At 42.2% G+C, this 15191-nt stretch overlaps 1 protein-coding gene across 4 annotated transcripts in view; it reads left to right on the plus strand.

The window, feature by feature from the left end:
* The first annotated feature begins 4483 nt into the window (after positions 1–4483).
* LRRK2 (leucine rich repeat kinase 2) overlaps positions 4484–15191 on the plus strand; it is a 72743-nt gene continuing 62035 nt past the window's right edge. For 3 of the 4 annotated variants that reach the window (XR_012658639.1, XR_012658638.1, XM_075081345.1), the window contains exons 1-4: positions 4507–4784; positions 4860–4945; positions 9223–9329; positions 13780–13868. Coding sequence is in view for 2 of the 4 variants with exons in the window: in XM_075081345.1 (XP_074937446.1) it covers positions 4625–4784; positions 4860–4945; positions 9223–9329; positions 13780–13868 (442 nt within the window). In the remaining 2 variants the exon portion in view is untranslated. Of the gene's footprint in view, positions 4785–4859; positions 4946–9222; positions 9330–13779; positions 13869–15191 lie in introns of all 4 variants that reach the window. The other variant, XM_075081346.1, reaches the window with a different exon arrangement.

Genomic DNA, 15191 nt, shown 5'->3' on the forward strand with positions numbered 1-15191 from the left:
GACACATGCGCTGCAATCAAGCAAGCGAAGCGGGTAAAGCCTCTGTGGTATGGGGGACGATGGCTGAAATATAAATATGGGGAGGCCTGGCAAATTGACTATATCACACTCCCACAGACCCGCCAAGGCAAGCGCCATGTGCTTACAATGGTAGAAATGACGACTGGCTGGCTGGAAACATATCCTGTCCCCCACGCCACTGCCCGGAACACTATCCTGGGTCTTGAAAAACAAGTCCTGTGGCGACATGGCACCCCAGAGAGAACTGAGTCAGACAACGGGACTCATTTCCAAAATAGCCTCATAGACACCTGGGCCAAAGAGCACGGCATTGAGTGGGTGTATCACATCCCCTATCACGCACCAGCCTCTGGGAAAATTGAACGGTACAATGGACTGTTAAAAACTACACTGAGAGCAATGGGGGGTGGAACATTCAAGCACTGGGATACACATTTAGCAAAAGCCACGTGGTTAGTCAACACGAGGGGATCTGCCAACCGAGCTGGCCCTGCCCAGTCAGAAATCCTACATACTGTGGAAGGGGATAGAGTCCCTGTAGTGCACACAAAAAGTATGCTGGGCAAAACAGTCTGGGTTCTTCCTGCCTCCGGCAAAGGCAAACCCATTCGTGGGATTGCTTTTGCTCGAGGACCTGGGTGCACTTGGTGGGCGATGCGGGAGGATGGAGAAATCCGATGTGTGCCTCAAGGGGATTTGATTTTGGGTGAAAACAGTCAATGAACTGAATGGCACAATGTGAACTGCTATATAATACTGTGTGTCACCTCTGTGTTGTATCAATGATATCAGAGTACGAGCCTCCCAACCCATGGAAGATCAACTATGAAACAAGCCGTGCAGCAGTGATGGAACGATGACTGACTCGGTATGCAGCAACCCAACGCCACACACCATCTCTCCCACCCGGAAAGACTGATACAACAGATGGAGCCCAGAGTCATGGACTGGGTGAACTCAATGGACATTTTAATGGACATTTTACAGGGAAGATCCATGAACTAAGGGAATGATGTCTGTGTATTATGTTAAAGGATGGGAAGGGGAGGGGTGGTGGTTGGTACGGTTGTATTGCATCATATGGGACCTGGGCATGGTGTAAATGGTATGGAATAAGGGGTGGAGAATGTGCTGGTTTTGGCTGAGAAGGGGTTAATTCTCCTCACTGTGGGGGTCGGCTACCTTTCCAGCTTCCCGCGCTCTGCCGCGTGGCGGGGGCGGGGCTGGGAGGGGCAGGGCCATGGTGGGGGCGGCTGACCCCGACTGGCCAATGGCAGGTTCATTCCATACCATGTGACACCATGACCAATACATTGAGGGGGGGCAGTGGCAGCGCGGGGGCGGCGCGGCGTCGGGTCGGCGGGCGGCGAGCGGCTGCGGCGCGTGCGGTTTGTTCCGGCGGTTCGTTCCCCCTCTCCCCTCCCTTCCCCCCTCCCCCAGGGCTTTGCGCCTCTCGTTGTTCTCCTTTACATTGCATTTCTACTGTTGTTTCTTTTAATTTTAATTATTAAACTGTTCTTATCCCAACCCACGAGCGTTACCCTTCTGATTCTCTCCCTCATCTACCGGTGGGGGAGTGAGCGAGCGACTGTGTGGGGCTGAGCTGCCGCTAAACCACAACATACATGCAAGTTCTTTATGTAACATATTCCACTGATACTACTTTTCTAATCAACAATTAGTTTTAAAACTGATTACTAGACTTCTACCCACACATTGCTGTCTTGAGGGGCAGCAGAGGTACCAGAAATATTGCCAGACCTCAGGAAGGTCCCATCAACCACAAATGAAGCAACACATGCCCACAGTAAGAGAACCTTATCTCCAAACAGCAATCTCTCACTGCAAGGCTTGGAAGGAAATTTGACATATAAGTACATCAAAGGGGTTTTGGGGGGGTTGGGTTTTTGTTTTGTTTTTAAACAAACCCACAGACCTGAGTCCATGAGGCACTGGGGAGCACAGAGTACGTGCCTCCCTCAGGCAAGGTGAGCTACAGCTTCACCTCAACCACCACACAGCAGGCTTATTTATCAAACATATATAATATATACTTTACCCAGAAAAGGAACATGTATAAGTGGCTCATCCACCTTGGAAAAGTCCAGTAATAATTGTCAAATTTGAACGAGTCCACTTTGGTCCCTACTTACTCTTGCCCTCTCTGGCACAGCTTTTGCCCATCAGTGGTTCTGTGGGAAGTGCGCTTGCCAGACAGATAGAAAGAAGAGATAAATTTATTTACAAACCATCAAATAATACATTCGCAATCGAACATTATGATTATATAGCAGTCATTACTTTGCTAGTGAACATGTGTTCAATATCTCAGAAAAAAAACAAAACTCGATCTGATAACTGATGAGCTAGCTTTTTTTGTTGGGAGCTAGAAAGTCCAAGTTCCTTTAATAATTTGTAATTGCCTTGATGCCATTTTCCACATGCACCAAGCGGAAATCCCATTAATTTGATGATAATAGCATTAGTCAACTCGTGCACCTGGTGTTGTAGATGTTGATACTTCCTAACTTCTTCCATCGCTGCATCCACCAGAGACGTTGGTTTATCTTCATATCTTATGGTGATATCAACAACCAAGGCTTGGACATCTTTCACAAATATCAAGTCTGATTTATATAGCTCATTTTGTTCATCTTTCAGTAGTGGTTCTTGGAATACTACCCAGTCTTTCCTTTTTACCTCCACACTCAGCATCTCACATAATTGATTATGTCTTTTAACTCTGGCCTCTTGTACTGCTGGGCAGTATCCGATGATATGCATGCAGGACTTGATTTCCGCAGTGCTGACAAGATTTAACTTGACTGTCTTGTCTACCCCTTGCTACGAATTCCCTTGTGGGACAGATATTGGCTCTCAGTTATAATGCTGTGATGCGCTTTCTGTGGGGAATGCCTCTGCAAAATTCTATCCAGTTGTTGCTGGTCTTATCCCTCTCAAAGTTGGAAATACCATGGCCCTGGGCCAGTTTTCAAATTCCCATTTTCTTCAGTTACAGGGCCCAAGAAAGACAACCTTCAGAGCAGATACTTTCTGTTCCAAGACCACTTCCTCACCACCTGGCACATCACAAACCATCATGGCTGATCCGGGATCACAAATAGATGGAATTTTTCCTTTATCTCCTCCTGCTGCCATCCATAACTTCTCAAAGTCATTCTCAAGACCCTCCTCGTGAGCCACCTGTCATACTATCTCATCCAAAGTCTGTACAATTCTGTGCAGTCTTCAGACCTGCACACTGGAAATCAAATCTGACAGCCTGGTGATACTGAGGCCACCATCCCAGGTGCTGGAATAGAGAATGGCATCGCATGTACTGGCTGGAAGATGTAACCATTCCTTGATGGCCATTCGAATTGCCAGGTCAATGGTCTCTAGGTACATAGCTTTCACATCAGCCTGGTCTACTAAGTAAATTAATCTAGAGATAGCAAACCCCTTCAGGATGTTCACCTTCTGAAATTGTTTTAAAACAGTCTTACCAATCTGTTGTAACCAATTTTCCACTTTCTCTAGGAGTTCTGGTCATGGTATTCCTCTCCATGGGTCTACTCCCAGATCCAGGTATTTCTCAGAACTTCCTGGTTCAATCATATTGAGGGGAAGGCCATTAATCATCCAAGCTGGACAATCATTGATAGTATACTAGAGTCTTTCGTCAGCTAGATGTAAAAGCTCTGGCACTTTTCCCCCTGGGTTTTAAGACCAGTGAGGTCACAAAATATCTCTAATATTTCGATATTTTTCCACATGCCTTCCCACAAACCACTTAACAAGACCAGGTCATCTGCAAAAGCCGTAGCTGTTATACTCTTCAAGCATTGTTGCCACCCACTTCCTCCCTCCTCTAACTTACAACGGTAGAGGGTCCACAGATAACTTAAATAGTATCAGGGACATTGGATCACCTTGCTTTACACCAGTCTTTACCCAATGGGATCCAGCTGTTCATCCTTTGAGCCAAGAATTCTAAAGAGCACAGCTCCCCATCCACCTTCCCCAACCCCTCGCAGACCCACCACATGAGGAAAGGCTGACAGCCCCAAGCACCACATGAGGGAAGGGGCCACCTCATCTGCTCAGGACCTACTCCCTGCCCAGGGAGCTACACAACAGGCATATACATTGCCTACAGTTACCCATCGGGGCACTAGATATCAACACCGTCTGGCTTGACAACGCCAAAAATAACGCGCCCTCGCCTCCGGGCCCTTTTATAGCGTAAGAGCACGACAGGGCGGAATCTAGACTCCATCTCTGTGACTGTATTGGACAGGTGTATTGTCAATCAGAGGAAACGGGCGAGCCGCCAGCGTGCCTGGCGCCTTGCGCGGGTGAGGCGGGCGCCCCCTGGGGGCAGCGGGTCGGTGGCCGTGTCCCGGCGCGACGGGAGGGGCGGGAGGCAGCGGGAGGGGCGGCTGGCAGCGGCGGGTGACGCCGGCCGGAGGGGCGGCACCGCCATGCCCTACGAGCGCGGCGGGCAGCGGTGGCAGCGCCGCCCGGTCCCTGTCCCCGCGGGTTGCGGCGGCCGGCGGATGGGGTGAGGCGCGGCGGCCGCGCGGAGGGCAACGGATCGGCCATGGCCAGCGCCGGCCCGGAGGAGGGGGAGGCGGCGGTGCGGGAAGAACAAGCTCTGAGGAAGCTGGTCGTCCGGCTCCAGAACGTCCAGGAGAGGAAGCGCCTGGAGACGTTGGTGCAGACCCTGAGCGACCTGCTGGAGCTGGCGGCCCGGCAGAGCGGTAAGGCGCGGGCGGCCCCGGCCCTGCCCAGCCCTGCCCGGCCCGCCGCTAACGCGGCCTCTCTGTCCCCCGCAGCTCCCCGGCTCTTCAGCGGCAAGAACGTCCATGTGCCCCTGCTGCTGGTGGTGGACCTGTACCCGGGGGCGGCGGGCGTGCAGCAGGTAAGGGCGGCGCGGCCGAGCCGGGGGAGGGCGGGGGGCCGGGGCCGCCTTCCCGCCGCCCGCCTTCGCCCCGGGGCTGAGCCGAGCACCGCGGTCCTTCCCCGGAATAGAAGCTCGGCTGGCTCGTTGCTTCTTGACTTGGCTCCTCTGGGCCGCTCGGTGAAGTCCTGCTGGTCTGTGAAAGAGCGCTGTCTGCGCTGGCGCTTAAAGGGACAAGCGCTCCAGCCTTTGGCAGATGCCACTCGCTGCGTTTAGAGATGCAACGGCAGGAGGCGGCCCTGTAGAAAACACAAATTAAGCTACGTCAACACCGCATGGTATAGGCTTCTGAAGGGCAAATAATGTTATATAATATATTTGTGACGCATCGATATTAAATTTTGCCACGACAAACGACCTTTAGACAACTTTAGACAAACTTCTGAAAAGCAGAATTCTATAATAGGGCTACGTAAGTAGCACTATCCCAGAAGGAGAGTTGTACTAGCTCGTTTTTTTAAGTGGGGCAGGAAATCTTATATCTAAGAGGAGGTTCTGCAATTTAGGGTTCTGCTTGGCTACTCCTGTGACTAAGCAGTGGCCCATGTAGATCAGGTGTGGCACTTGCACAATTTGATGGTACAGCTGCTAGACTTGTCATATGAAACAGCTCCTTCCCGGCAGACATATAATAAATTTCTGACAATATTACGCTTACTTATAAACATCCTTTAAGCTCCAGATTTCTGTGCAACTCACTTGGTTTATTTTTTTTTAAAGCCCATTTTTATGGTTACAATATTTTTGGCACCTTTTACTTTTTCCAATTCAACTAGAAGGCAAAACGTACATTATATTGCAAATGCCTCTTAAATAACAGTATGCTTTAAGGAGGTTTTTTTTTTTTTGTTTAGTAGACCTTAGCTAGAGGCCAAAAGCATAAAATTTAGAATAAAATATGGAATGTACTTGTGCAGTGATTAATTTGGGGTGACAGTGATCTCGGGTTTCGTTTGAAGACTAAATACTTGTGCATAGTCTGAAGGTTTAACTTATTTTACTATTTGATTTTAAGGCCATTAAGAAATACAGCAGGATGAGTCAGCAGTTATTTTCAGGATAAAGCTCATTGTGTTTATAACAATTTACGAAACCACTGCCCAGAAATTTAGGCTGAGAAGTAAAAAATATGATATCCAACCACAACCAGAAATAGGTATGAAGTGACAGCACAAGACTCTCAGAAGTGCATAAGGAAGACAGTGATTGTTTAATTTTCATTTTAACTATGTTAAAACACCTCATTCTGATTAATACAGAATTCTAAAATTAGTTTTAATCTTCTCTCTGCCTACATTTGCAGTCATACAGTGTTTCAGTTTAGAAGTTTCGGAGCTCCTTTGCATTATACATTGCATTAAAGTGTGAAATTCATAGCCAGTGCAAAGCTCAAATCCGGTTCCTCATAAAATGTTATGGGCATCTCTTCCTTCCCATTCAGTTATGATATTTGCAAACATCCGTATGTATTAGCAGAGCTCTATCTTCTTGCTTCATTCACTGTGATTTGTTTGCAGCCTGAATACGTAATACTTTATGGCAGTGGTGAAGTAATGTAGTCTTGATTTCAGTGAAGTCTCTTTACACTACTAATGAATTTTCGTTGAATAAATGGATTAATCAACCTCTTTTGCTTTTGGCATTGTAATAAAATTCACTCACATAAGACAATGAACACAGTAAGAGACATATCTGAAGTGAGAATTTTCTTTCCCTCCCCTCCTTAACTGGCTACAAAGCACCACGTTGTACTGCTGGCTGGTAAATGTGTTTAACAGATCAATATTGCAAAAAGCAGTGCAAGTTGGACTACAGGCATAAACCTTGCAAGCTTCTTTAGAAGTAGGAAGGTACTGGGCTGGAAAGTCAATAGTGGCTTAAAGTAAATAGACATCTTTAAGTAAATGTCATAGTTTCTTTCTGCAGTTACTGGCTGGCAATGATTGGAGCAGCTTAGAAGCTCTAGAGCAAAGTATGTTACACTTGACTAAAGAGCAGTCAGCAGAGCTTTACTGTCTCATGTAGAAGGTGTGACCTAATGTAATATAAATTCATTGCATGCTAGAAATGAGAAGGGCCTGATTTAAAAATAACAGTTTCGGTGCTGCCACCAACTTTTTCTATGTACAGGGACCAGTTTAAGTGTTTGTAAGAACGTCTTTATTTACTGGGGTTGGTTTTCCTTCCCTGTAACCTTTAGGATTTCTGTTGTTTAAAAGATCCTTACTTCCTTGTGTAATTATTAAGCAGATAATAAGCTCTCTGTTATCTCAGGTTATGATTTTAATATTGTAAAGTAGACCACAGGTCAGATGTTTCCTTTGATCTTCTCTGGATGTACTGTTCTTGTAAAAGGTTGTCAATACTTGGTCACAGCAATCCAAATAAAAATGTTTATTGGAACTATAAATTTCATCAGAAACAGTTTTAATACAAAAAGGAATTTTTGAAAATCATTAAGCTAATTTTCACCAGGTTCTAAATTTTACAAGTTAGGTTGTCATGAAGTGGGAATTTTAAAATGAAATCTTTTCTAAGCAATACACAGTATATGAATTAATGTTCACCCGTAGAATGTCTGCCATGCAGGTTTGAAATTTGTACCTGATTGACTGTCACTGATAGCCTGTTTTGCTTGGAATATGGAAAATTAGGTAACTACATGTGCTCATCTTGGGGAGAACTGATGATTGCTGAGACTATTCTGTGCACTTATGTTAGTGAGGACCCAGTTACAGAGACCAGCCTAATCTTCCTGAATGTCCATAGTAATTGGTTTGCAGTCTCATGTAGAGCAAGCCAGCTTGCTATCCAAGCAAGAAAAGAGCATGGAAATTGGCTCGTGGTCAAGCTTGATGTTCAGACTCTAAGGATGTAATTGGCTTAGAACATTTAGGTCTGCAAATCTAAACTAAAACAGAAACAAACTACTGCAGATAGTGTGAACATAGCCCATGTAACCAAGTATGTGAAAGGTAAAAGCAGAATTGCAGTTTCCAGAGAGCTACATCACCTTTTTCACGCTCACCAAAGCTGTCATGAAAGCTGTCTAGATTCAAGCCCGTGCTGTTCCTATGGGTGTCTCTACACTACCAGGCTTGCAATTTCATGTCTCTAGTCTTGCAGACTGCAGGGTTAGAGATCGTGCACTTCCCATGAACTTTGCAGTTAAACTCTTTGAAGGTAGCCATTTATATTCCTATTGCTGGCTGTCCTGTCTTGACCTCTTTGCTTTACATACTCTTCTGCCAAAACCTGATCCAGTTATGCACGTAGTTGTTGAGCCATATTTAGATTATCTTCTGTCTTGACTGTTCTTAAAGCATACAGGCCTACTTCCACATTTTTTTTCATTTTATTTATATGGCCAAGGAAACTTTTAGGCCTTGTTTTAATTCCTTTATGTAAAATCTGCTTCATCTTGACGTTTCTTAGTTCACTTCCTCTCTTTCAACACAGCAGGGTTTTCTTGCTCATCAGTTAATTTTTTTTACAGATTTTGCTTACTGCATCCCCACTAAAGCCCATTTATCATATCAGCCTGCAGGCATTCGTAAGAGAGAGGATTTCTCCAGTAATGAAGATCAGAGGAACATTTTTCAGTTTTGCATAGGATAGAGCAAGTAGTTATTAATAACAAATATATTGGGTTTAGTTAATCTTTCATTCCTTATGATTTCAAAACTTTCACTGCCTTGAGTTTTGAAAGCACACAGTACTGAGGATTGATGGTGAGAATATGAAATATATAGTATTGTTTAGGTACCTCATCCCCATTTAAAACATTGGACACCCTTAAAAACCTGTCCTTTCTCCTTATAATTTGCAAATTATAAATGGCAAAATCTTACAGAAACAGCTGTTCTTCAGTAAAGCTGGAATCCATGTAATAGTGCAGTGGTCTTCCCTGGCTCATGATGACATACTATAGATCACATCATATTTTTCTGTCTGTCAGCATCTCTTAACTGTGTGTCCTTTATCCTCAAGCAGTGCTGAAGCATGTTGTGAGGGGTGTGTTCCTACAAGCAATGCATTCAGAATCATTAGCATAGCTGCTTTACCTCCATCTTTTAACTTTTTCTGTTGTTTAGCTTGTGTTAGTTAATTTTCCCTTATTGATTTAGCTAGCTAACTTTTCAGAACATCCATTTTCCAAAAGCCAAGAATATTAGCAGACAACATTGAAGTTCCAAACACAATATGTGTTCTAAAATAGCTGCGTTTTTGTTTTACAGATGGGTTGGTCACTTCTTTGTAAGTTAATAGAAATTTGTCCAAGTACTCTACAGAACATAGCTCCTAAGGATGTTGGGAAGGACTGGGAAGTACTGGGTGTTCATCAGTAAGTATTTTGTATGCAAAGAGTCTTCCAGAATGCTTGGTTATCATGGCAGCATATATATGCAATAAAATATATTTATATAAAGTTATTACATCAGCTTCTAAATAATTGAATATTTTTGCGGGTTTCATCAGCCTTTTAGAATGGGGGACTCACACAAACAGGGGTCTTATCTGTGTGTATAAATACCTGTTGGAGAAAGTAAAGGAGGCTGAGCAAGGCTCTTATCAGTCGCACCCAGTGACAGGATGAGGAGCAATGGGCACAAATTAAAATGTAGGAAATTCCACTTAAACATTTTAAAAAAAACAAGCAAACTTTTTTTTTTAATTTTTGTTGTGAGGTTGATCAAACACTGGCACAAGTTGTCCAGAGAAGTTGTGAAGTCTCAAGCCTTAGAGGTATTCAGAACCTGACTGGACATGGCCCTGAGCAATCAGCTGTAGCTGACCCTGCTTTGAGCTGGGAAGTTGAAATAGGAGATGTCTAGAGGTCCCTGCCAGTCTCAGCGATGCTGGGATTCTGTGGTTATCAAGGTCTTCCATTTTAATAGGCAGATGTAGTATTACCTGGGGGGTAGGTGTGTGTTCTTGCCAAATGTGAGGAATTATATCCACAGGCCTAAAGCAGTGTAAATGGAGAAGAGGGTTTTTTTCCCACCTAATCTTGTTGTCTAAAAATTAAGTATTTAAACTGGTCATCTACCTTAACTACCAGTGAAGACAGTGGACACAATTACTTTCAGAGAGGATGGTCCATTCCATCTTTTTAGAAAGTTATCTTGGAGCAAATTGTGGTTTGCATTTGCTCATCTCTGTCCATTAACCGTCAAGGGAGCCTAAGCAACTGGTTTCTGGATGGCTATGCTTAGATGGGATGAAAACCCACATAGGTTAGCTCCATAGTTGTTCCATAGCACAAATGCGAGTTGTAGGTATAATACAGATAGGGTAGGAGGGCTTGGTTTGGTATTCTTTCACTTGGACAGATTGCCTCATTCAGGGCTGATAATGACAGCAAGAAGCTACAGCCTTGAAACTCCCCTAGTGAATCTGCTCTGCCTTTATGGTCTTCACCATACCCTTCCTTAGAAAAGCTGCTATACTAAGATTGTTTGCATGAAGATGCAGTTTGGTTTGGGGGCTAGGGATTGCTTGTTTTACAGTGGCTAGAGTACATGGTCAGTAGGGGAATAAACTCCCTTGAAAGAAGCGTTAGCAATTTTTGTTAGAATGCAAAAGTGATTTTAGTTGCTTTTCATGAGCAACGAATAACTGAGCTGAAGCTGTACAAGCTAGTTATGATTTCTTCAGCGGTTTAAAGGCTTGTTAACTGACGAGAGCTGGAGATACTGCTCTTCATTCTTGGGTCCCAGAAAAATTACTCTTTTGGGTCTGATCTCTCCCATAGCCGCCTCAGAGCTCACACAGTGTGTGCAGTTGAACAAAGCATCCTTTTCAAACTCAAACTTCACTAAAGATCTGATAATAACATTACCATACATGATTCCTTCCCACTACTACTATTTTAGCCAACTGTGTACCCCTGTCTGACACGTTGACGGTTTTCCTTGCTGTGGAGAAATTTATTCTTAGTGGGGAGTGGGCCCAGACATTTCTGTCAGTGCCAAAGGCGGAGCAAGGCAGCTAAATTATATCTCAGGTTCCTTGTAGGTGGATTGGACTAGTACTGCAGTGCATCAGCACCATAATGAATACATGCTGTTTGCAGCAAGGCATGAAACAATTATGGTAGAGAAGAAAAAGGGTCATTCTTTCTGCAAGAGATTTTCACTTTTGTGTGTGTAACTGTTTTAGGAGAACAGAAATCTTAAGCTAGGAAAAGCGTTTGTCTCTTGTCTCTCCACCATAAGCCAACCTGACCACATTACAATTGTGTTTACAGACGGTAGTTTGGTATTGATTTAGGTGTTCTTGACAGACAGAGTGATAAATAGTTGCTGTCACTGTGAAAAAGGAAAGAAATTCCTTCAATGTATTTGCATCCTTTCTACACAACTAAAGAGACCATGAGATGTTTTGTAATCTCTTACGTTAAACTCACATACGGTAGACAAGGCTTTCAAAATTTACATCCTCACTTTTGATTATACTTGAAATGGAGGGTATACGGAGGGAATTATCTCCTCATCTTAGACATGCTTTAGTGTGTGATTATTTTACCCTGCAGTATGCTGAGACAGCTCATGTCTTTGTATATCAGCACTTGCCTGAAACAGATCACCCTCTATAAAATGCACTCTTCCCAAAGCAGAGTTCCTTCCCCACAGCAGAAATCATGAGTCATTGGTAGACAGGAAGAGATGTTTAATGGCTTCAGAGCATTCGATAACTCTGAGGTTTTCCATTCATGCAGGGTATAAGGAATACAGATGTCTAAGCCACAGCTACCTATGGAGTAAAGAGGTGAAGGAATCTTCACCCCATTTACAGTTTCTACACATGTCTACATGCTCACACACAGCTGTAACCACATAATAAAATCCTTTAGGAATGCTTAAGAGTAGAACACTTCAGTCAGGAGGTTAAAGCAGATTTAAGGGTGGCTGTTTAGCTACTCTGCCAGCTTGGTTAGGGTGGCTCTTTGTTTTCCTTGATTCATCACCCTACTACGTAGTCCATGCATGTGGGCTGTATGCTGGGACAAGAATTTGCCTCAGGACTGAAAACCCAAATGCCACCATCTAGCCTTGTCTGTAGACTTAGAAGTCCAAAATGTGCATACAGAAGTTTCAGTGAGGTATCTATTCTCAGTTTAAGAAAAAAAACCCCCTTCATTTAATTGGATTTTATTTCCCATTATTAAGATAATTCCACACAGTATTCTGACTAACCTTAGATTTCAGTAATGGTTTTGTGTTCATGAGAGTGTAAGTATGTAAGCAAGGCATGGCTTATTATGAACAGACAATGTATTTTTTATTGGTCTGACACTGTTATGATTTTCTATCTTGCAAAAGATAAAGGATATTATATCTCCCATCAGAATTTGTCTCTTATATGTGTTTTGATCATCATAGCTACGGCGTTAGTGCTACAACAGAGGAGAGAGAAACTAGCAACATCATAGTATGAAGGGAAAAGAAATAAAACAATGATACATTCATTCTAGCTTATAAAGTTAGACTTTAGCAAGGCAAAACATCATTGCTAGAGCTGGGGAATGAAATTTGGATGAAACTTAAAGTGCTTCTTTTTGTTTCTCAAGACAGGTCAAGAGTATATAGTAAAGTATTGCAAACTACTGCACAATCCATCTTCATTAGATATTACATATACAAAGACTCATATTTGAAGATTATTAAGATTGCAGAGTAAAACTCTCCAAAATCATGGAAATAAAAAATGAAGGTTTCCTTAGGGTTTGTTGTGTGAGCCTATCCATTTTTATTTAGTTTTTAATTACACAGTTGGGGTTTTCCCCCTTTTGAGATATGCTTCATTGAGTGCAAAATCAACGCTTATTTATTTCTGTCATCAGGATCATTCAGTGTTCAGCCCACTGCCTTATTTGCTGTACGTTTAGTGATAACTTCATGTGAAAACTGGCCTATTATTTTTCTTCTCAGCTTTTTTAGTGTTCATCAGTGTTGTCTAGAGCTTTACAAATTTTTTTTATTGAGAAGGTGTTACGGATTTGTGGTCACTGATTTACAGGTGGTAGTTTGAGAAAAATATGTTAAAAGAATCAACTGATTTTTGGGTGCCCAGTTAGATACATGCACTGGATTTTCCAGAGTACTTAGTGTTGTTTGGTACTCTCTGTTTAAAAAGACAACTTTGGTTGACTCTGATGCAGCATTTCAGAGGTTAATATCCATGGGTCTCAAGTTGAGTCATCCAGAAAGTAAGGAGGATATAATTGGCAGTCTATGAAATGCTTCTTTTTAGTGGTTTGTCCAGCATCACATAAGTGCTGAATGGTGGAGACTTAGATAGGGGAGAGTTCTTCAAGATGTTGTTCAAGTTCTTTAGCTGGGAAACTGTTGCCTCTCTTCCAGGAAACCCTTGATCGTGCGCTGTAACTTAACTATTGCAACAAACAGAACAGTGCCGTACTGTCAACAGTCTGCTGCGCTCCGCAACCCTGCTTTCTGTAGAGTAACCCCATCCTGAATGAGACTTATCCTCTGTAGAATTAATAAATATATAAATAATTAAAAATTAAAGTAAAATTGGTAAATTATACATCATTATTGTAATGAAGTATGATAGTAGTTAAAATACCAACATTATTTCATTGCTAACTTGGAAAAAAACAAACTGAAATAAAAGGTTTTTAAAAAAATTCGTCAGGAGGTTTTTAAGCTCTTGCTAATTTCTGTAACTATTTTTGTTTTTAAAGGAAACTTTTGATAAAATTTTGTGTAATATTTCTTTAATATTCTTTAATATTTATTTAGGCGTAACTTTTTTTTTTTAATTTTTAGGCAGATTCTTAAAATGCTTACAGTCCACAAAGGAAATATAAACCTCTCAGTAATAGGACTGAAAGCATTAAATCTACTCCTCATGTCAGGTATTGTGTGTTTTACTTTCCTACTTTGTCTAAGCCTTTAAAACACAGAACTGTGGTATAAAGTGTGTGAATGTACATGCCAGATCTGATTTTTCCTCTGTTTTACTCTGTAAAGTCACTTGTCATTTGTACTTGTATACAAAATAATAAGAGTACTGTTTCGCACCTTTTTGCCCAGGTAGAAATGATTCTCCAAATCACAAGGCTATGAAGAACATGACTGATCAGTTTTGCCAAGTTATTATTAACATAGACACAAATATTGCTGTTAAGTAAAATAAGTAAAAGTTTCTTACCAAAGTATAAAATTGCTGACATTCTGACTTGCTTCCTTTAGTACTGGTTAGTACTTTTTAAAACAGTAAATCATCTCTGGCGCTTCTGTTATTCTGTGCTGCAGGCTGCTAATCTTACCAGGTACTGAACTTTTCTCATAGTGCTGAGATTCTTGATCTTCTGTTGAAATTAAAGAGAGACCCTAAGGGAGAGGTTCTGCTAGGTTTATTCAAGCTAGCATATAGTATTAGCACAAATTGTTAGAACAGGAATGCTTCCATTGACTTTAACAGGCTTTGCAATTAGCCTTATTTACAAAGATTAGACTTGACTTTTGTTAGTTAAAGCTAATCCAGCTGTCCAGGCTTCTGCTGTAGGCAGTGGAGTGAGACAGGCACTTTCAGAGGATGGTTCATGCTATTCATTTGTTTTATAAGATCAGTTACCTCTTGAAGCTGTTTTCCCCTCCCTTTTGATAACAGAGAGAGGTCTGGAGGGCTAGTTTAGACCGGATATCTAACTTCTTATCTGCTGAAGTTGGGTAATACAGGTCTTGTTATAAGGCATTACACTGTGTGATTAATAATAATAATAATAGAAAAATCTGGCTGTTGGTAACTGTAACCAGCAGCTTCTTTTAATGATAAGGTGTCATAAAGGATCTCAAACTGTTGACTGCATATTCCTTAACAGTTTATTCCTGACTGCTACTCTTCTTCTCAGCAGTTGATTAACCAAACTTAAACTCTCATTTCAACTACCTTACTTCAGAAAAATATTTCAAATTGTACCTTGTCAGAAAAATCTCTTAGTATTCATTATTTCTATAAGTATGTAAACTTGAATTGCATTATAACTGGAGCTGTTAGGCCAGTGTGAATGCCATATAAAAAGATCTTAAAACCCACAACAAAACACAAAAACAGGCATTATGAATTCTATTGTTATTGCTGTAAGCTTGAAAAATTGCCATGAATCTTTTTGCCTGCACATTCTATAGAGAGAGTAGGGTTTATTTCAGGTTTTTTTTAATGTTGAAAGAGCAAC

Source organism: Phalacrocorax aristotelis, chromosome 1 (assembly GCF_949628215.1).
Source record: "Phalacrocorax aristotelis chromosome 1, bGulAri2.1, whole genome shotgun sequence".
NCBI lineage: Eukaryota > Metazoa > Chordata > Aves > Suliformes > Phalacrocoracidae > Phalacrocorax > Phalacrocorax aristotelis.